The 21104-nt window shown below is 36.7% G+C and overlaps 3 protein-coding genes and 1 pseudogene across 4 annotated transcripts; 3 read left to right on the top strand and 1 right to left on the bottom strand.

The window, feature by feature from the left end:
* Positions 1 to 5043: 5043 nt before the first annotated feature.
* LOC114753269 (myb-like protein X) lies at positions 5044 to 7753 on the top strand. Its single transcript, XM_028941941.1, has 2 exons — positions 5044 to 5274; positions 6213 to 7753. Exon 2 carries the CDS (start codon positions 6276 to 6278, stop codon positions 7461 to 7463), a length of 1188 nt encoding a protein of 395 aa, XP_028797774.1. The 5' UTR covers positions 5044 to 5274; positions 6213 to 6275; the 3' UTR covers positions 7464 to 7753.
* Positions 7754 to 9418: 1665 nt separating this feature from the next.
* LOC114753268 (spermidine hydroxycinnamoyl transferase-like) lies at positions 9419 to 10816 on the top strand. Its single transcript, XM_028941939.1, has one exon. The coding sequence runs from the start codon at positions 9419 to 9421 to the stop codon at positions 10805 to 10807; it is 1389 nt and encodes a 462-aa protein (XP_028797772.1). The 3' UTR covers positions 10808 to 10816.
* A 1804-nt stretch (positions 10817 to 12620) lies between these two features.
* Positions 12621 to 14228, top strand: LOC114753264 (spermidine hydroxycinnamoyl transferase-like; annotated as a pseudogene).
* A 721-nt stretch (positions 14229 to 14949) lies between these two features.
* On the bottom strand, positions 14950 to 18738 carry LOC114753266 (beta-glucosidase BoGH3B-like). 2 transcript variants are annotated; one of them, XM_028941936.1, is made up of 10 exons: positions 18604 to 18738; positions 18013 to 18245; positions 17735 to 17939; positions 17360 to 17450; positions 17141 to 17286; positions 16467 to 16710; positions 16275 to 16379; positions 15994 to 16176; positions 15686 to 15890; positions 14950 to 15598 (listed from the first exon to the last, which is right to left on the bottom strand). In XM_028941936.1, exons 2-10 carry the CDS (start codon positions 18230 to 18232, stop codon positions 15096 to 15098), a joined length of 1902 nt encoding a protein of 633 aa, XP_028797769.1. In that variant the 5' UTR covers positions 18233 to 18245; positions 18604 to 18738; the 3' UTR covers positions 14950 to 15095. The 2 variants fall into 2 exon arrangements, with proteins under 2 accessions (XP_028797769.1, XP_028797770.1); XM_028941937.1 differs by lacking the exon at positions 18604 to 18738 and having other exon boundaries at positions 17735 to 17856; positions 18013 to 18163.
* Between the last annotated feature and the right edge of the window lie 2366 nt (positions 18739 to 21104).

The raw sequence follows: 21104 nt of genomic DNA on the forward strand, positions 1-21104 counted from the left end.
AGGAGCTCATCCCTAACCCCTCTCCCCTCTCTTCTATAGCTTCTCCACGGCAGCAGCGACTCCCCTATGGCCGACAACTAGATACTCGACTGGAACAATGAGAAGGAAACCCCTCTATCCTTTCTCATAACCACAGGCGGCGGCAGTGGCGGTGGCGATTCCCCTGTAGTCAGCGACGAGATGCTCGACCGAAATCGTGAGAACCACAACCACTCTCATCCTTTCTCATAACTACAAGTTGTAAGTTTCGTTTTCTCTTCCTCCTCCTCCAACGTCACTCAATATAAAAACAGAAACTAAATCAAACTCAATCTAAATCTAAATCACCAATCTAGAATGCAGAAACTTTTTTGATGTTCAGAAAAATAATACAGAGAGGGATTATACCAACCCCCATAAAAAACGATAGATCAAATACAAAGGGTGAAACAAGGTACAAAAAAACTTGTCACAAATAACACATTTCTTCCATGAACTAAGAAAATCTACAATCTTTATCAAGTACGAATCAAACCTTCTTTGCCCAATACAAAATCTAGAGAATACAGAGCAAAATGGGGCGTGATGGGAGGCTCTCTGCTAGTGATGCAACTCTCCGTTGACAATGCTATCTTTCGCTAGTGGCATAACTCTCTGCTCACAGAGAAGATGCAGCAAGGTCCAGAGCTAAGGTAGGGCATACTCTATGAACTCTTTCGATTTTTCCCTCCTGGGTTGGGGCACGATTCTTCAAGCTTTCAATCTCTCTAGTTGAAGCACAGGCGTGGGAAAAATGAAAATATTCTACGTGTTTTGTGTTTTCATTTTTCAATCTAAGGTTTATTTTTCAATCTGGGAGTGTTTTTAGAGGGGAGTCAGCAGCCAAGTCAGGTGCCAACAATGATAAAAAAAAAAAAAGCTGAGTTGCTGTGTTTTGATTGGACAGAGTTGGGATGATGTGGCACTCTCAGTGTATGTAAGAATCTCTCCAAAGAGAGTTAGGTGATGTCCCCCTTATTTTTAGAATAGAAGCTAGAATAGGAGTGGAGGTTGGTTAAAAATACTACATCCAATCATAATTATAAGATATCGTTTATAAATTATAAATAAGGTCTTTTAATTAAAATCGGGAGATGATACAAAAAATAATGTCATCTAACTTCTAGCAATTCCCCACTCACCACCCTTGTCATTTATTGACTTATTTCTAGTGGCTTTTTTTTTTTCCAACTATGTATTGCCTATTATTTTTTAATATAAAAATTAGCTGAAAGATGAACTTGATCTACACATAACATCTCAATTCAGTTGTCTCTTAAATTTATCATTATTAATTATATATAAATCAAGAAGGTTCTCATTGAAAGATAATTCTAATATATATAATTGAAAAATATATTTTAGGAATGACAACATATATTTATTATAAATAACTAATTTAACTAAATATTTTAATAAATTTAAATCATTTAATTTAATTGCTTGGTGAAAAAAATTATTTATTTAATTTTATATTGAAAACTAAATAGAGTTTTTTGTTTTTTCAAGTTTAAGTTAGCTTCTTTGTTGCTAATGATATCATTTTCTTACTTTGGGAAGCAAACTACGATTACATGGGTGTTTGTTTTGTTCTGAAAATACTTTTAAAAAATATTTCTACACATGTGAAGACAATTTCTATAATGTATTTTTTTTATACATCATAAAATCATTTTTAAAATTATGATTTTGTTTTTATTTAAACACCTCTTAAGACACAAAAGAACAAAGAGAAAATTGTATTAAAGTGGCACCAAAGAAAATTAAACACAAAAAAAATTTCTTGAAATTATCAAATTAATTTGAAGTCTCAATGATTTCATCACAAAAAATTTTGCTTGTTTAATTACTAAATTACCCTCATCATTTTTTTAAAGTATGTATTGACGAGTAAAAAGGTAGTTGTTAACAAATTCACACACAATAATTAGTAATTATTACAGCAGGTTCTAACAACACATTTCTCGGTACATCATAAAGATTTAATGCAACAATGCAATTTTTTGAAAAACAAAACATTTTATTTATCCTTGGCCCGTAAGCAAAGCCACTATGGCCAAATTAACAACAAATCATATCCCACGCTATGATAAATATTAAAATAGACGACCCCCTTTTTATACAGGAGGAGGCTGTTGATGTAGGAACGAGACAAGTTGCCTTGTTTGTACTTTGCTCTGTTTTGATTTTGTGAATGTCATCCAGGCTTTTGTTAAAAAAAAATGATTATTTAAAACTCACATGATAATTCAACAATTAACACGACGCCATAAGGCATCAGGACTGAAAAAACCAAATCGAGTCTCAAAGAAATATTTTAAGTGCAAGTTTAACAACGAAACTCCTTGAAACTCTGACGATTTCACAGGGGTAAATACCCACTGCTGCTAAAAAAATAAACAGAAGCAAATATATCAACAAGAGTTAGATATTGTTTGGTATGAGAAAGGAAAAATTTTTTAATGAGTTTTATTTGAAAAATTTGAGAAGTTGGGTTTTAAAATTTTAATAAAGAGAAGAAGTAATATAAATTAATTAAAAAATTTTAATCCTATTTTTTTAATTTTTTAAATCAAACTTATTAAAAAAATTTCTACCTAGTAGGATAAGAGAGTGTTTGGATAAAATTTGAAAAATAGATTCTAGAGAATAGATTTTATGAAGAATGAAAATTTTGTGAAAAAGTAATTATGATAAAGTAAGAGTGTTTGGATAGTTGTTATTAGAATTATTTTTTATATGTGCAAATGAATAAAAAAAGTATAAGTTAATGTGATAATTACATAAAAGATGGATTTTATAATATAATTTAATTTTAAGAAATAAATTTTTTGATAGTATATTTTTTACTAACATAATTAACATATATAAGAAAATATAACTAATAACTAATATGTGTATCTATATTTATAAAACATAATATTAAATATGTTTATAAAAAATGATTTTTTTTCCGCTAAAAAATATAAACACCTTTGTGGTTCTTAGATCCCATGAAACTTTCACCTTATCCCTACTCGTTATGCTATAGAACAATTACAGCTTTTCAGTCATCACAAGTTAATCAACTCAAAATCAATTAAAATAGCAAGTGTTATTGTTATCCAAATAAGCTACGAATACCATGTTAACATTTTTCTTTCCTTCATTATTATTCCAAACAAATAGAAACGCTGTCTTTTTATTTATAATATGTAATTAATTTTTTTAACCCAACATAAAATGAAACAATGTTCCTATTCCTTTCATGATTGGGAAGAAAAAGAAATTAATTTTAATAACCAGAAAAACATTCTCTTTCTAATTATGAAATTATTTCTTTTATTTAAGCAAATGACATTTTTTTAACCAATTAATCTATCTCTTTAACAAGTAGAGTTTGAAGCTCCATTTGCCATATTCTGTCTGAAAGCAAATACCTATTCTAGGAGCATTACATCACCAAATGTCTATTCCTATCTGAGTCTATAGGTAAATGATGTTCTATTATTTGTTGTTATGGACGGAATTTAAATTATAAGGAACTATTTCTATAAATTAGGATATGAACTCTCTCTCTCTCTCTCTCTTTGTTTTTTTTCTTTTCATTTTTTTGTGTTCTCTCCTTGCCTGTTCACTCATGTCTCGTGTTAATGCTTGAATGCGGCTAAAATACAACATCTAATAATTTCATTCAAAACAGGATTATAAAGAATTACAAGGGTTACAAATATGTCTATATGGAAAAACTAATGTAAACTACATGGACAAAAAACAAGTCCCCTGACTCTGAAAGCAACTCAGATCCCTGAAACTAAATAGAGTAGCACGATGTTTTGGTTTCAACAGAGCAAGCAAATTAAAATCAAATGAACCTAGAAATCTAAGAAGGAAATAAACCAAGCTACACAAATGAACTCAAAAATGAAAATCAAACCACTAGTGAAGCAAAACGTCAACCGCAACTATAAAGCAAGCAAAAGCTGCTATGCACCAAGCAAACACCCCCTTATGCTAGCATTGAAACGAAAATTAACCAAGGTAAGATGAAATCTAAGAAGGAAACAAATCTATGAATCAAGATAAAGAAAAAAAAGAAGAGCACCAGACGATGCACAACATGTTGGTAGAACAAGCATGAACTAACCAAAACAGAGAGTAGCAAGAAATTGAAGGCAGGATTTCGATGCAATGGAGAAGAAGAAAATACACAAGGGAAGAATTGATTTTCAAGAGGAGACACCTTACTTGAGTACTGGATCTGAGCCAGGGAACCACCGATGGCAAACTCACAAAACCACCACCAAAGGATGCTTCACAACAACGAACCCAAACCAACGTGGATAGATCCGACAACCCAATGGGCGATCTTCTTCTGCAGATTAGAGAATTTTCTCACCCGCACCTAACTTGACGGCCACTTCACCAGTGTCAAGGTGTTTTGTCTCAAGAGGACAGAAGGAGGAATGGATTCTGAGGAGCGAAGGACCAAAGGCGGAAGAGAATGAAGACAAGAAATGAATAATTGAGGGGTATATCTGTTTGGGGAAAAAAAGCACATATCCGGTAGAATTACACAAAACCCACTCTGAGACCCTCTAATTTTCTCCCCAAATCATAGTTTTTGGGCCAAAACCATGGTTTTGCTTTTTTTCTAGTGTTTAGCAATTTTTTGCCTAAACCATCCAAACAGGGCTTAAGACTTATTGTTGTTATTGTTATTACAATTTTTCGTCTCCTCTTATTTTTTCTTATACCAAACGAACTTTTAGAGTTAGAAGAAAAGGGTTAACTTTTCGAATTAAAGTTTGAATTCGAATAAGATTATCTCTACATGGAGAGGATACCTATGCACGATTTTTTTTTTTTGGGCCACCGAACAATTAGTGAAATTTAAATTAAATAAAAACAACACTGGGCCTCAAAGATAGGAGCAGAAGCTAATTCATGGGCCCAAAAATGATTGTTTTTGTCGCGCGGTGAGAGAAATAATGGCATGCCACCGCGCTCACGACGCGGAAATCCCCAGCGAACCGTCATGCACCCACCGCGTGGGATTTTTGGTGGATCAACCGTAGACGTCACATCTTCAGGAATTTGGTTCCCACTTCCCACTACACTCAACGCATCAGATCAAAGCTATATAAATTCCGCAAAACCCAACCACCGATTCACCGATCCTGGAAATCTTCCAGATTCCGGATTCTCTGTTTCTCTTCGGCGAGCTGCTCTCCATTTCTTTGCACCCAATTATCCGGTCGCTGCCATCATCAACCGGTACTTTTTCCATCTTTCACTTCAGATTTGGCATTTGATTTAACTGTGATCCGATCCTTTGGCTTATTATTATTTCCACTGCCTGATCGTGTTTTCCATCCTTTGATTCTTGTCTCCATGTCTGGAAGTAAAATCGGTTGCTCGGTAATGTTTTGGTCAAATCTAAATCAATTTATGCATTAATTTTCGTTTGAATCATCTTGCCCAGCTGATTCGGTTTAGAAATTGGTTGCCACTTGTCAGTTCACTTAGGCTGAGCAGCGTTTGGACCCTCTGATGAAAGAGTTATTTAATTTGGATTTTATGCGGGGAATTTTTCTTGCCTTTTAATTTGTTTTGTTGGTGAGACCTTTGTTCTGCTTTGTTTGATTCAGATATGGTTGGGGATTGATTTGATCTTAACCATGTAGTATAATACCAGTTATAAAACGATTTATTGACTCGTTCTAGCTGTCTCAGCTCAGTTTTTATCAACTGAATCTGGCTGGGTGTATTGTGCAGCTGTCGGCTCTCTACAAAAAGAGAATACCATGTTAAGCAAGTGCTCATTATGCATTTTAGCTCCCCGGTTGTCCTTCGAATGACTTTTACTGCAACAAAAATTAATGTTTGTTAAATTACGACTGATATATCCAACATTAATACCAATTACATTTGCATTTTTCCTCCTATTGTCTTAGTGTGATCCAAAATCTATGAAGGTTAGCGGACCGACTAATCCAGATAAGGCCAAATGGTTTGGTTAATGATTCAACACTGCCTCCTTCGTAGCCACATTAACACTCTAGAAGAATTTGAATTGATCGATTACCATTTTTTCTGCGTGGGCTGTTTAATGCTTATATAACTGATTTTCTTTCATTTTCTTTCTTTTCGAGGAAGCTGCATTTGTTTAATAATAACTTCGCACGTAGTAATGTTTATCTTATGTGTTTCAGGGACCTTCCGGTTCCAGTTCAGTCGAGAAGGCCTTTTACTTCAACACTTTAGATAATCTAGATATGGCTGACAAGACTACAATATCTGTTGAAGTCGAGACCGAGGATAAGAGCCCTGGCGGGGTGGAGCAAGAGAAAAGTGACATTAAACTTGAGGTGAAGAACAAACAGAAGGATGAAGAGAAATTGAAGAAAAAGAAGAAAGATAAAGATGAGGAGGGGGGTGATGGTGATGATGGTGAAGAAAAGAAGAAGAAAAAGGAGAAGAAAAAGGAAAAGAAGGAAAAAGATAAAAAAATTGACACGAAGAAGGAGAAGGCTAAAGAAGATGAGGATAAGGATGGTGAAGAGAAGAAGGAGAAGAAGAAACAGGAAAAGGAAAAGGAGGAGAAGGTCGAAGAAAAAGACAGAGAGAATGAGAAGGGAGAGAAGAATGCATGTGAGGATGGTGGAGACAAGAAGAAAAAGAAGGATAAAGATAAGAAGGATAAGGAGAAGAAAAAAGAAAAAAAGGACAAGGATGAAGAAAGAGACGCAATAAAGGAGAAGGGGAAAGACAATGGAGGCAAGGAGAACGATGAGATTAAGAAAATGAAGGGTGAGGATCAGAAGAAGAAAGAGGAAAAGAAACACAAGGATGAAAAGCTGGGGAAAGACAAAGGGAAAAATGATGAAGGTGAGGATGGTGAAGAGAAGGAGGAGGAGGAGGAGAAGAAGGACAAGGATAAGAAGAAAAAGGCAAAGAAGGATGAGGATCTAGAAAAGGACGGAGGAAAAAATGAAGGCGATGACGGTGAAGAGAAGAAGAACAAGAAGGATAAGGAAAAGAAGAAAAAGGAAAAGAAGAATGAGGATGAAGAGGATGAGAAAGAGGGCAAGAAAAAAGGGAAGAAGGAGAAGAATCCTGAAGATAAAGAGGATAAACGGGATATCAGGGGTGATGATGTTTCGAGGAAGATTGAAGTGGAAGGAGGCGATGAGGAGGAGGAGGACGATGGAGAAAAAGATGACGGGAAGAAAGTTAAAAAGGAGAAGGGGGAAAAGAAAGAGAAGGACAAAGGCGGGAAGAAGAGAAAGGTGGGTGAGAAAGACAAGACCAAAGATGTTAGCAAGCTAAAGCAAAAGCTGGAAAAAATTAATACCAAATTAGAAGCCCTTCGCCAGAAGAAGGAAGAAATAGAAAGTCAGATAAAAGCAGCAGAGAATGAGAATCATGTAGCTGTCGAGAAGGTCAAGGACGCAGAACAGTAGCTGCTCGGACTATACTTATACAGTAATACTGCCTCGCATTGTGCTGATTAAATAACGAGTTTTTGTATGTGAATAAAACAATTCTGATTGTTCAAATGTTTGTGTGAGTGTGATTTCATTCCCTTCCAGGCCATCTCTGTCTCACCTTTCAGGGTGCTTACGGTGAGGGCGCTGAATGACATATGAGCATGTAGCAAATTAAACACCCAAGGGAAATGTCATGCCCTGGCACCGATAATATGAGATAATTTACATGTAGCAAATTAGTTCTTAGACTTTTCAATTTGCAATTAATTCTCAAAAAAAAAAAAACTTCTAATTGTTGGGAACCAATTTCGATACTCATTATAGTGATGAGTTTTATAATACTTATCAAATCTCAACCGTGTAAATTTAATATGTGTAGTCGAGCTTTAATTATTTTACATTTTTGTTTTTCTTATAGATAATCTAAAATAAAGGTAATCTTTTTAACTGTAAGTTTTTTTAAAAAAATAATTTTTTATTTAAAAATTATTAGTTAAAAATTTTAAATCTAGATCATTAAAATTGTATGTATTTGAATGGTGTAGATTTTACTGCAGTATAATGATCTTATCTGCATTGCTTTAAGAATGGTCTTAATTTGCTATTGTTTTCATTGCGTTCTTATTAAATTTTTTGCGGTTAATTTGGTTATTATTAAAATAGGTTAGAGGGTATCGATCTACTGCTATTCTATTGTTCTACGTCTTCTTTGATTACAATACTAAATTAGCTGCCTAACCAGTAACCCTTAGGTTCATAAGTTACTCACTCTTGTCAATTCTAAATGTAGAGAGCGGGTCTCAACCTAAAAAAATAAGAAATAAATATAGAAATTAGATAATTAATTTAAAGAATTAAGAAATTAGTTAAATTATTTATTTATAACAAAATTGTACCTTGCTCTGAGTTCCTTTTCTTTGTAAGCTCTATGACAGCATATTACTGCTCATTTGTATCTACATTCGAGTACATTATATCATGGAGTTTCCTGTGAGCTTTTGAACGTTAGAATTTCGTTAAAGAACATCATTACATAATCTGCGATAGAGTTGGTAATATGGGCTGGGCCCAACCCGCTAAAAAAGGCGGGCTCAGGTTGGCAATATGCTAGCCCGCACCGTTTTGAGCCCGCTTCGTCTTGGGCTAACCTGCGGGTTGGTGGGCTAGCCTGCTTTTTTATTTTATTTTTATTTTTCATATAATTCCTAATATAGTTGACATATTTTGACCCTCAAATTCCACATAAACAATTAAACATTACTTCTTTCATATCATTGCATAAATAATTAAACAATTTATATATTTGTGATTCTGTGTGTAGTTATACGAAGATCATCGTCTATCTTTTATTTTTCATTTATTTGTTGTGTCACAATAAAAGCCTTTATAAAATTAAATAAACATGTGATACTTGTACATTTATACATAAAATATCTACTTAATTAATTTGGATAAGAAAACTAAATTACTTTGAATTAAAAAACTAGTTAAATTAATTATTTATAACAAAATATATTAGTTTTTAAAAATATATTCTTAAATTATAAATTAATCTTCACTTTATTTTATTATAACTCATTACTCAAATTCAAGATTCAAAACCTAATTTTAACATTTCAAATTAAACTCAACATATATTAATAATAACAGTTTTTATTTTAAAAAAATATGTAGGCGGACTGCGGGCTACTTCAACTTGCACCGCTGCGGGCTGGCCCGTATCCGTACTGCCAGCCCGTATTACCACCTCTAAATCTCTAATATGTGATTCAAAAGACAATGAATGGTTCATTGAGCCGTAGCGTACCTAATTTCACTTATTTTCTTGTTGATTACCTCATTGCTTGCGAATCCTGCACATACATTTCATTAAAATCCGGTGATGACCAACAGAGTTGAAATCAAATCAAACAAGAGCCGTCTCCTCCATGGTTACCGTTCTCTCTTCTCGCACTGTTACTCCTGCTGCTCCTACACCCTCTCTTACCTTACCTTCCTCCTTATGTGAACAAATCAAGCTTCCCACTCACGCACCTCTCCTCTACGTCTACAAATCCAATACGCCTCGTCAACATCTTCAACCCCATCACATTCTAGTCACTTCTCTCAGCCAAGCTTTGGTTCCTTACTATCCCCTTGCCGGCAGATTGTCTTGGTCCGCCGCCGGGGGCTATCGATGGGAACTCCGTTGCAACGCCCAAGGAGCTCACTTCTATCAAGCCTATTGTCACTCTACTTTGGATGATCTGGGTGACTTTGCGCCTGCCCAAATCGTTCAAGAACTCATCCCAGACATTGACTATAGTTGTCCCATCGAACAAGTTCCCCTGCTAGCAGTGCAACTCACCAGATTTTCATGCGGCGGTCTCACCGTCGGCGTGGCCATGTGTCGCGCTGTCATTGACGGAACCGCCGCCATGCGTTTCGTCAACTCATGGGCTAAGTTAGCCAGAGGAGAGCTTCTGGGTTCAACCGAAATGCCATTCAACGATCGAACAGTGCTTGATTCATGCAAACTGAATAAGACGCCACGTTTTGACCATTCCGAGTTTCGCCCACCCCCACTTTGGGAAGGTCGCCGCTTAGAAGGACCAGAGCACGAAACTAACACGGCTGTTCTTGCTTTGAAGCTCACGAGAGACCAAGTCAACAAACTGAAGAGGAAAGCCAGCGACTTTGCTTCACCTAATTATAAACGGCCATACAGCAGTTTCGAGGTGATCTCGGGTCACGTATGGAGGTGCGTCAGCAAGGCACGTTATGCCGGCAACGACGACCAGCCAACGAGGTTGTCGACGCTGGCCAACTGTAGAAATCGCCTCAAACCGCCACTTCCTAGTGTTTACGCAGGGAACGCAGCTTTTCCAACTGTTACCTCAACCTGTTCCTCTCACGACCTCATGGAGAAGCCTTTGAGTTTTGCGGTAGGGAATGTAAGGGAAGCACTAGAGAGGCTAACGGACGAGTATGTGAGGTCTGCTCTTGATTATATTGAGAGGGAGAAGGAGATGAAGGCGGCGAGATACAATTTTCACTACCCTGCGAAGAGTGTATATGAAGGGGAATTTAGGGGGAATCCGAATCTGTTTGTGGTTAGTTGGATGAATTTTTCATATCGTGAGGCGGATTTTGGGTGGGGAAAACCGGTTTATTTTGGTCCAGGCTTCATGGATTCTGAAGGGAAGGCTTTTGTTTTGAACAGCTCTGATGGGGACGGCGTCGTTGTCGCCATTTGTTTGCAGGCACTCCATATGGATGCTTTCAGGAGATGGTTTTACGAGGATATTGAGGAGGTCTTTCACATCTCAAAGTTATGAAATTTATTAATCGAACCAACTGATATTGCTTTATATTTTGTAGGGTTAGGAACCAATTGGTTCCTATTGCTTCATATATTTGACCCAATAAAAAAGGATACTGCTTTATATGTTGTCCCAAGCAACGGACTGGAAACACCCTTCACAAAAGCTGGTTGGAATTTTGTTAAACTTATATTTGAATATTTTTTCTTTGAGTATTTCATACATGAATAAATTAAGAATATTAATTGATAAATGAATTTGTTATTCAATGGTGTTGCTCTGCTCCTCTTCTTTTTTCCTTTTATGCAAAAGAGGGCTAAGGCCCAGAATAAGGAAAAATTAACTATTGGGGGAAAATCCTACTCTCCTGGAGCAAACGAGTCCCAAGATGCAGCGGACAATCTTCGAAAGCTGCAGACTTTAAAAATCCAACCTTGGCCATAGCGAGCGGGATCAGCCATGTGGCTCTGTTCTCGTGAGACAAACTTCAAAGTAGGTCCCAGTCAAAAGCCAACATATTGCTAATTGGGAGAAATTGCATTGCTCTCCTTGCTCAACCAAGTGCCCGGAGTTGGAAAACAGGCAGGCCTGGCCTGGCCTGGCGTAGGGTTTGGGTCATAAGGGCTAGGTCCCCAGGAACTTTTTTTAAACTCGAAGTTACCTTTTAAATCCAGTTGGAATTTATTGGACACAGAACCGAGCTTCAAGTCTAGACAATATGTTTGTTTTAATTAAATTTTCATGTCATTGCAATAAATTTTCAAACTCCAAAGGAACCAAAAAAAAAAACTTAAGATGTATATTTAGTCTTTTAACTTTATACAGTGTTTTGATTTCTTTTAACTTTAAAGAATATATTTTTAATCTTTTAACCTTAAAATCGTTAACAAGAAAATAATAACATTGATATTTTAAATGTTGATAAAATGTTCTAGGAAAAATGGCAGAAAAAGACTACCGAAATAGAAAAATTTCACACACTAGTTTATAAAAATTGGTGTAAAAACCCATACTAGTGTTGTCATAGGTTTTATTTGTAATTTTTTATTTGGCGGTCTTTTTTTATCATTTTCCCAACATTCTAAAATGCTTACATATTAAATTTAGTTTTTAAGACAACCATATATAATATTGTATAAAACTAAAGAATCAGATTGAAACGTTCTAAAATCCAAAATGACTAATATAAATCCAAATTTCAAAGAAGCAAATATAAACTTTTTAAAGTCCAAGTTGTGGATACAAAACTAAATATTTCTTAATATCTTCATTATTTTCTAGGGTTAGACACAGATGAAAGGAGCTATATTTTGGTATTTAGTTTTTTAATGAATACATTTTGTCCCCGGAAAAAAAAAAAAAGAGGAATCCCTTTTTCTGGGTTCATACGAGCCCAAAAGCCTTTCAATGCTAAAAATGCCCAGATTTCATGAGCCAATGCCTCAGACCGAACCTGTATTCTTCCAGGAATGCCTCTTGTTATTAATAAAAGTTGGTCTAATTAGTAAAAAGTAAGTTCAAAACTCATAAGGTTATGAGTTTGAATCCCGTTACTGATATGCGAATTTTGTTGATGGGTGATTTGTAAGTGCTCTTCAGACCTGAAAGCATGTCTTGGCCTTGATAAGTCAAAGGACTTAACTCATTTAAATTTTTTTACCAAAATAAAAAATGGTGCCTCTTATTCGTTACAAGCGCATGTGGAGTCGACCGCGCCGTTACGCATGCAAGTTTCGTCTCGTCCACGCTCATCTTTGCTTCCCCCGAAAAAAAAGAACATGTGCTTCCACCATCACCTTGCTCATCTTTGCCGTCCCCTCCTTTCGAGTTTCGTCCCTCTGCTCACTGTTCGAATTCGAACCAATTGCCTCCCAAGTCCCATCTTCTTCCCTAAAGTTCTAGTATTTATCTCGTCAAGCCACTCACGAACCCTTGTTCTTCCTCTTTCCCCATCTCAAAACTTCCAATATTAATTACGAGTTCCCCACATGCATTTCATTTAAATGCAGCGATGTCAGAGCTGAAATTAAGCCAAACAAGCACCGCCTCCATGGTTAGAATTCTCTCTTCTCACACCGTTATTCCTTCCGCGCCTACACCCTCTCTCACCTTACCTTCCTCCTTATGCGAGCAAATCAAGCTTTCCACTCACGAATCCCTCCTTTACGTTTACAAATCTAATATCCCTCGTCAGGATCTTCAACCCCACCACATTTTAATCACTTCTCTCAGCCAAACTCTGGTTCCTCACTATCCCCTTGCCGGCAGATTGTGTCGATCCGCCGCCGGAGGCGGTCGATGGGAACTCCATTGCAACGCCAAGGGAGCTCGCTTCTATCAAGCCTATTGTCACTCTACTTTGGATGATCTGGATGACTTTGTGTCTGCCCAGATCGTTCAAGAACTCATCCCAGACATTGACTATGGTTGTCCCATCGAACAAGTTCCCCTGCTGGCGGTGCAGCTCACCAGATTTTCATGTGGTGGCCTCACGATCGGGCTGGCCATGTGTCGCGCCGTTATTGACGGAATCGCAGCCATGCGTTTTATCAATTCATGGGCCAAGTTAGCCAGAGGAGAGCTTTTAGGTTCAACCGAAATGCCATTCAACGATCGAACAGTGCTAGATTCATGCGCACTGAATAAGACGCCACGTTTTGAACATTCCGAGTTTCACCCACCCCCACTTTGGGAAGGACGTGGCTTAGAAGGATCAGAACGCGAAACCAAGACGGCTGTTGTCGTTTTGAAGCTGACGAGGGACCAAGTCAACAAACTGAAGAAGAAAGTCGGCGACTCTGCTTCACCTAATAAACGGCCATACAGTAGTTTCGAGGTGATCACGGGTCACGTATAGAGGTGCGTCAGCAAGGCACGTTATGCCGGCAACGACGACCAATCAACGAGGTTGTCGACGGTGGCCAACTGTAGAAACCGTCTGAAACCTCCATTACCTAGTGGTTATGCAGGGAACGTAGCTTTTCCAACTGTTACTTCAACCTGTTCTTTTCACGACCTCATGCATAAGCCTTTGAATTATGCTGTAGGGAATGTACGGGAAGCACTGGAGAGGCTAACGGACGAGTATGTGAGGTCTGTTCTTGATTACATTGAGAGGGAGAAAGAGGTGAATGTGGTGAGGTACAATTTTTACTACCCTGCGAGGAGTGTATATGATGGAGAATTCAGAGGGAATCCGAATTTGTTTGTGATTAGTTGGATGAATTTTTCATATCGTGAGGCGGATTTTGGGTGGGGAAAACCCGTTTATCTTGGTCCAGGCTTCATGGATTCTGAAGGGTTAGCTTTTGTTCTGGACAGCGCTGACGGTGATGGCGTCGTCGTCGCCATTTGTTTGCAGGCAATCCATATGGACGCTTTCAAGAGATTGTTTTTCGAGGATATTGAGGGGGTCTTTCCTATCTCAAAGTTATAAAAATTATTGAATCAACCGATACTATTGGTGTGTGTATATACTACCTCTGCTTTTAATTATAAAATCTTGTTTGTAATTTATAAACGAGATCTTAATCAGAGGTAGTATTTTTTGTTTTGAATAACACTAGAGTGTCATGATATTTTTTGTTGCTCAAGTCTCAGAGTAATGTCATCTTATTTGACGAAAGGACGGTCGAGATTTGATACTCTTTATCCATTTTCCAAAGCGAGCATATATCGATATATGCCATACCTAACATATATACTTGCCCTGTTATCCAAACAATTTAAAAGGACCTGATCAAACACTTTCAAGTAAGCGCTTTTCCATATATTAATAAGGATTAAGCAGAAGAAGCTGGATTGTATATTTATTTTGTACATTTCCAATAAAAATCCTTTTCTTCAGTTTTATCGTATTATTACTTGTTAAAATGAAAATAGATTTGACAATAATCGAAAAGGATAAACTATCAAGTGTTTAATTTTGTATCCACTTTGGCAGTTCGACCGCATATAACACTCACAGCTCCACAAGCTTTCTTGTTTGTACCTCTTCTGTGAATGATTTTCCTCAGAAGCTAAACAGATCAATCGAGGCCAGAAGGCATTTAATGTGATGGGGTAGGAGCTAACTGCTAAGCTACTCGTCAGGCGGTTAGGTGGTAAGTGAACGAGACGTATTATTCAATTTTTATTATTGATGATTGGATTACACATCGGGTCTGTATATATATACAAATAAACGTATACCTGTTTAACTATCTTATGTAACACGAAGTATAACTAAATAATAACTACCACAGCTGCTTTGATCCCTCAAACTGTACCTAGCTAGGACTGCTTTGACAATGGTAAGAGGAGATCATAGTGAGGATTTCAAATATTTCTCAGTGGGTTTGGTAGAAAGGCCAAACCCAAATGGGAAGAGGGGATCGTAGTGAGGATCTCCAACATTCATAGGTAGTTGATCAACAGTTTTGAACCATGATCGTGGAAGCTTTCCTGTGAAACCATGGTCACCAAATAAAACATCAGCCACACCCTGGCCTTCACTTCCAGGAAGCCAGGCGGCAACAAGAGCATCAATTGAAGCAATGTATGGTTCGATAACAACAGGGCGACCAGAGATTATGACAACCACGCATTTTGTAACTCTACAAACATTTGTAATGGTCTCGGGGCCAGGATAGGGGATTGTTAGGTTCTTGCTGTCGCCATGCATTTCAGCATAAGGATGCTCTCCTACTACAACTATGGCATAGGAGAATTCACTAGACTTGATATATTCTACGTCGGGATTCTCCTTGTAGATCACTTCGGTCTCTGGATCAACTGTGTTATTTATAGCAGTGAGAATAGTAGTCCCTGATGCATGCCAACACTCACATCAATAACAAAAGTTGCAACATCGTGAAAATATTAAAGAAAAATGGAATTAGCAACTAATTTCACCTTTAATAAGATTATTGCCGCTGACCCCTTGCCACTCAATGGTCCAGCCCCCACACTGATAGCCTAAATTATCAGCGTGACTTCCAGCTACAAGTATTTTTGACGCCTTTTTAGGAAGAGGTAGAAGTGGCCCACCAGGTGACTCACCGTTTTTCAGTAGGACCAATGATTTCCTTACAGCCTCCCTAGCTAATTCTCTATGCTCCTGTACAGGTTGTGGTGATATATAAGTTACAGGGTTATCCTTCCATGTAATTGTGAAACGTTGAGACTTAAAAGAAATTTTTATTTTTTGACACTTATCTGACCTGAATTCCTAGATATTTGACTAAGCTGTAATCAGCCAATGGATTTTCAAAAAGACCCATCATGACCTTGACCCGCAAAATTCTTCTCACTGCATCGTCGATTCGAGTCATAGGAATGACTTTCATTTTAACCAGTCTGGTTACACCATCTATAAATTCTGTATAGTTCTTTGGAACCATGAACTGCATCGCAAGAAAAGTTTATTACAGGACAAAATGCTTAATCATGGGATGAAAATTTAAAAAGCCATAATGGACTGTTAAGCGTAGACGTGACCTACCATGTCAATGCCAGCATTAACTCCGGCTTCGATTGAATAAGTGTAATTCGCACGAGGTGGGGAGGTGATTCTGTCCAGGCCCTCAAAATCTGATATAACAAAACCCTGGAATAAGCCGCAAGTTAATTATCTTGTGCAGGTAAGATTATCAAAAGGGTCTTCAAAATTTCAATTGAGATCAAATAATTCTACCTTGAAATGGAGCTTTCTTTTAAGGAAGCCAGTAATGAGGTTGCGATTGGTGTGCATTTTTACTCCATTCCAACTTGAGTATGAGATCATGATTGTTGCCACACCCTTGCTAATAGAGACCACGTAGCCGGGCATGTGAATCCTCATCAATCCATCTCTATCTATAATTGTGTTGTTTTCGTCAATCCCGTGAATTGTCCCGCCATCACCCACATAATGCTTAGCACATGCTATAACCTTCTCTCTGAGCAAGAAAATACGAGTATTTGTATAACTAAATGCAAACCGAACCTCAAATGCATAGTCTAGCATGAAACAGAACAGTTTTGCCGTATTTTGCAGCTTAAAATGCAAACAGGTACTTCAGAAGAATCATAACCAGAATCCAGCATGTGATTACCATTCGCCCTATTTCTATTCTAGTGGCCCGTGAGGAAATAAATAATCCCAAAATGGGAGATAGAAAGCACGGGAAGTGTCAGTAAATATAAAGATCTGTCATTTGATAAACCGTCCTGCACCGGGACCGAGAGGAGGGGCCGAATTTTACGGAAAGCTTTAGATTAACCCAAGACATCAAACATAACCAGGGGAAGTAATGAATGGCTCCTCAGTCGTAAAAGCAGAGGAAAATAACAATTTAAAGCCAGATGCCTCATTCTACATATTCTTACTTTCCACCAACAAAAGGGACGCCCTTGGGTAAGTTATCAGGAATGTCCCCTTGCAATCCTGATATAATTTGAGTCATCTCTTGTACTAAATTAGGATCTTCACTGTAGCTTTCGTAACACCGACCCCATCTCGGATCTCTGCAGACCTATAAATAGTAAAAGTCATAGGTTAAAAGTAAAATCATCTTTAAGCGAAGGAAGTTCATATTTGTCACTTACTGCTATACAGGGTGCAAAAGCATACGGAATTCCAGTAGCTCGAACTTCAAGGGCAGTGGCAACTCCAATTCGCTTCACAAGTTCTGGGTCCCTGACCATCAAAATAGATGTGTAGTGTCTATATATGCTGAGCCCCGAAAAAGAAAGCTCCGAAGCATTTTGTCTAATTCTTTCGATCTAGTAATTAGTAATTAAGAGACCTAAATTCACTTTCAAAACAAGGTTTGTGCTCGTATCAAGCTCATTTGAAATGATTTTGATTCAAAAGGTCTTATGGAACGTATGTTAGTACGCATCCCTATCGCAGAAAATAAAATTTTTCAGAAGTAACAATAGATGGAGCAGCATTAATATTAAGGTATTATATCTATTTGCCTGGTAGCTCCAAGTCCAATATTGTGAGGAAAGACAGTTGCTCCGGAAACAGGGCCATGGCCATGAACAGCGTCTATTCCATAAATCATTGGGATAGCCAGCCGAGTTGACAAAGCACCCTTCTGAAAATCATTCACCATGTTAATCCAGGTTTCAGCTGAAGCATGCGGAGCAGGACGACTCCCACCCTCACTCATTACACTCCCTAGGCAAAAGAGACGTTTTCCATTTATTGATGTGTAACTATCATAGAGGTGAGAGGGGGTAGTGGTCTTTACCAATGAAATATTTCTGGAGCACATCAGCAGACGCAACCTTGCGTTCAATCTGCAGCATTTGGCCAATCTTCTCCTCAAAAGTCATGCGGCTCATAAGATCCTCGACCCTCGCATCAATTGACTGTTTGGGGTCTTTATACTTCATGTATTCGGGCACTGAGAGGTATGCCCAACCCCCCAACAGCCAGAGCCCCGCCAAGAACACGAGAATTTTAACCATTTCCTTCAGCTTCCTATATATAGAAACATACATATCAGAAATGAGTTAGTTAATCCTCTGACCATGATTTTAGCCAGTTAAGAGCCGTAAGCATATCACTCGGATGCATTATATTAAGGTTCCCACGATGTCAGGGACAATTAAATCGCGTTTCGGGCGCCGGTGGTAAGAAGCAATATACTACTATGTGTGGAGGCTGGAATTAGTTGTATGGCAGCAGTATTTCAATCGAGAATGAGATTTTAAATGCAAGGTCAACATTTTTCAAGACTGTGGTTAATGGCGTAAATAATAATCAGAAGAGAAAGAATACGAAAGCAGAAGACGAGTTATGCAGATGAAGACGGCAATGACAGAACAGGAGAAATTACAGTGACTATTCTGCGTCTCCAGATCCAGAGAATAAGATCTTCGAAGAGGGCCTGCGATGGGAAGAAAATGGTGGGAAGCAAAATATATAGGCATTGTAGGGAGACCCGAGAAGGTAGGGACATGGACGCCACCTGTGCTCCGCATCGACAATTAGATGGATTCATTTCTTTGGTATGAAAAAATCTGAGATTTTAGATTTACATTTTTGAAATTTCAAAACTCACGACCATCGGCTGTACACGAGGGAAAAGGAAAAGTGGCGCCAGGTAAGAATTTTACTTTTCGCTGAAACTCCAGGTGAGTTGAGTTGGTTGACGTGAAGGTGAGGGTAATGATCATCTTCTTGATGTTGTTGGCAAATACACACGCATATCTTCTTGATGTCGATGTGGTTGTTATCTTAAATATTTTTACCTTAAATATCTTCTTCCAAAATACTCCGTGTTAGTGGAATAAATAAGCGGAGTAATTGAACAGTAAAAAGATTACAATTGTATTACAAAATACTAAAAAAATTACATCCAGTTTTGTCAACTTGGAATGATTGATTTTGATTTTATTTTGTTTTAAAAAAATGTTGATTGATGGTTTTAAAAAGATTTAAATGCATCATAATTTTCAATATTATTTTATCATGCGTGTCACGTCTATTTTATCTTCAAGGAACTAACCACAAGGAAAACCTTATCAACAACCGGCACGTGATCATATTGAAATCCTCTTGCAGGAAACACGCCTGCCATACGTATTTACTCTTTTTATCTTATTTATAAGTTATTTTCAGTATATTTTAAATAGATAAAAAAATCTAAAATTTTATTAATTCTCATTTAAAATTCAATAATTTTCCAACTTTATCCTTATTTAATATACATTATAAATCATGTAAATAGAGTAATTAAACACACTAATAAATGAGGGATAACATTGTAGATTTATATAAAAAAATTTTCTTAGTGCCTTATAAATAGAACAAAAAATATCTTTTTTCTCTGTCCTATAAATAGAATCAGAGGAGTATATTCAAGGCAAATACCAAAATGACTCTCTGCCCGAAAACCTTTCTTTGAAAAAGAAGTAAAAGAATAATTCATCATTCGCTGAATTTTCTCTTTTATGAGGGCAAAAAAAAAAAAAAAAAACAGAAGCTCAGCTCCTGAAACTTATTGTTTTCATTTTCATCGTCTTTTCTGTGATCATACAGCATAATCTTTAAAAAAAAACTTTAAAAAATTATTGTTGAATTTCAAAATTTTAAATTAATACTAGTTACCATACTCAAAAAGCAAATGGTAACACATGTTGTAATAATTCTTGATTTGAAATTTTAAAATTCAGCCATCATTTTTGCAGAATTTTTTCAATATTTAATTAGCTGAATAACTTTTGTTTTGACAACAAAAAAGCAGCTGAACGGTCAGTATCATCATACGATAGACAAATCAGTGTTCCCCTTGTTTTGGCAGTCATGAATAAACATACAGAGAACGGCAAGTTTTTTAGTGACAATACAACCCATTTTAAACGAGGTCTCATTTAAATTTAGCATTAGACATATTTTGTGCGTATGAACTCATAATCCCTCATTTATTAAAAAAACTATATATTATTAGCTAACCGGATCATTACAGGGTATTATTTATTTATTTCATGGACATAATTTAAACATCACAAACTTGTTCTCCTAACAAGGGAACTGGAGCACGGATTTTTTTTAAAAAAAATCAGAAACTATTTTTATTGCTCACAAATTTAATACGTCATCAGTTAAGGGGACGCCGGCGGATTGAATTTCATGAGAGACAGGGGGTTGTCAGCGTTATTACCTAATTATGAGCAGAATTCAGTGGCTGATTGGTTTTTTTATAAATAATTTTGGATGGATATTGATTTGATATTAGCACATCATTGCGTGGAGCCAACCCAAGATTCTCACCAATTATAAACATTATCATCTCCATTGCGTCGAAGAAATTGGGTCATTTGCGCAATTATTTGTGTTTCATTGGGTCAGCCGGTCAAAGTAATGATAAAAAAAAAAACTACTTCCTGTTTTTAATATAATACTTTATTTGAGTTTTATTTTATTCTTAAATATAAGACTTCAATCCACTTTGTTTCTCATGTTTGTTCATTTTTTTTCAAAGTAACCCTTTTACCAATAGTAGTTTTAGCCAATACACTTGATTACCAAAGATATTTTAAGAAAGACAACGTATATCTATTACAAATAACTAACTTGATTTCTTTCCTTAATCTCCTCGAATTAGTTAACTAGCTCTTATAATTAGAATCGGAGGTAGTATTATCTTATTAAAAAAAACAAAAGAAAATAAATTCTTGTGTAGGGATGAAGAACGCTATTGCCACCAATCCCTGTTGTGAAAATGTTTTCTAATGCATTCAACTAGTTTTAATACTTATGATATTTATTAAACTTCAACAGTTCAAATTTAATTAAAAAGCCAGATTTAATATGATGTAGATTTCACTACAACAA

Source organism: Neltuma alba, unplaced genomic scaffold (assembly GCF_004799145.2).
Source record: "Neltuma alba isolate B1F8T4 unplaced genomic scaffold, ASM479914v2 tig00007826_pilon, whole genome shotgun sequence".
In the NCBI taxonomy this organism is placed as follows: domain Eukaryota; kingdom Viridiplantae; phylum Streptophyta; class Magnoliopsida; order Fabales; family Fabaceae; genus Neltuma; species Neltuma alba.

Excerpts from the sequence above, each read along its gene's own strand:
- LOC114753269 (XM_028941941.1), top strand. The coding sequence starts at position 6,276 with ATGGCTGACAAGACTACAATATCTGTTGAAGTCGAGACCGAGGATAAG.
- LOC114753268 (XM_028941939.1), top strand. The coding sequence starts at position 9,419 with ATGGTTACCGTTCTCTCTTCTCGCACTGTTACTCCTGCTGCTCCTACA.
- LOC114753266 (XM_028941936.1), bottom strand. The coding sequence starts at position 18,232 with ATGGTTAAAATTCTCGTGTTCTTGGCGGGGCTCTGGCTGTTGGGGGGT. Across the intron at positions 16,177-16,274 it reads TTAATGCTGGCATTGACATG|TTCATGGTTCCAAAGAACTA; the intron begins GTAGGTCACGTC and ends CTTGCGATGCAG. Across the intron at positions 15,599-15,685 it reads CGGCAATAATCTTATTAAAG|GGACTACTATTCTCACTGCT; the intron begins GTGAAATTAGTT and ends GGCATGCATCAG.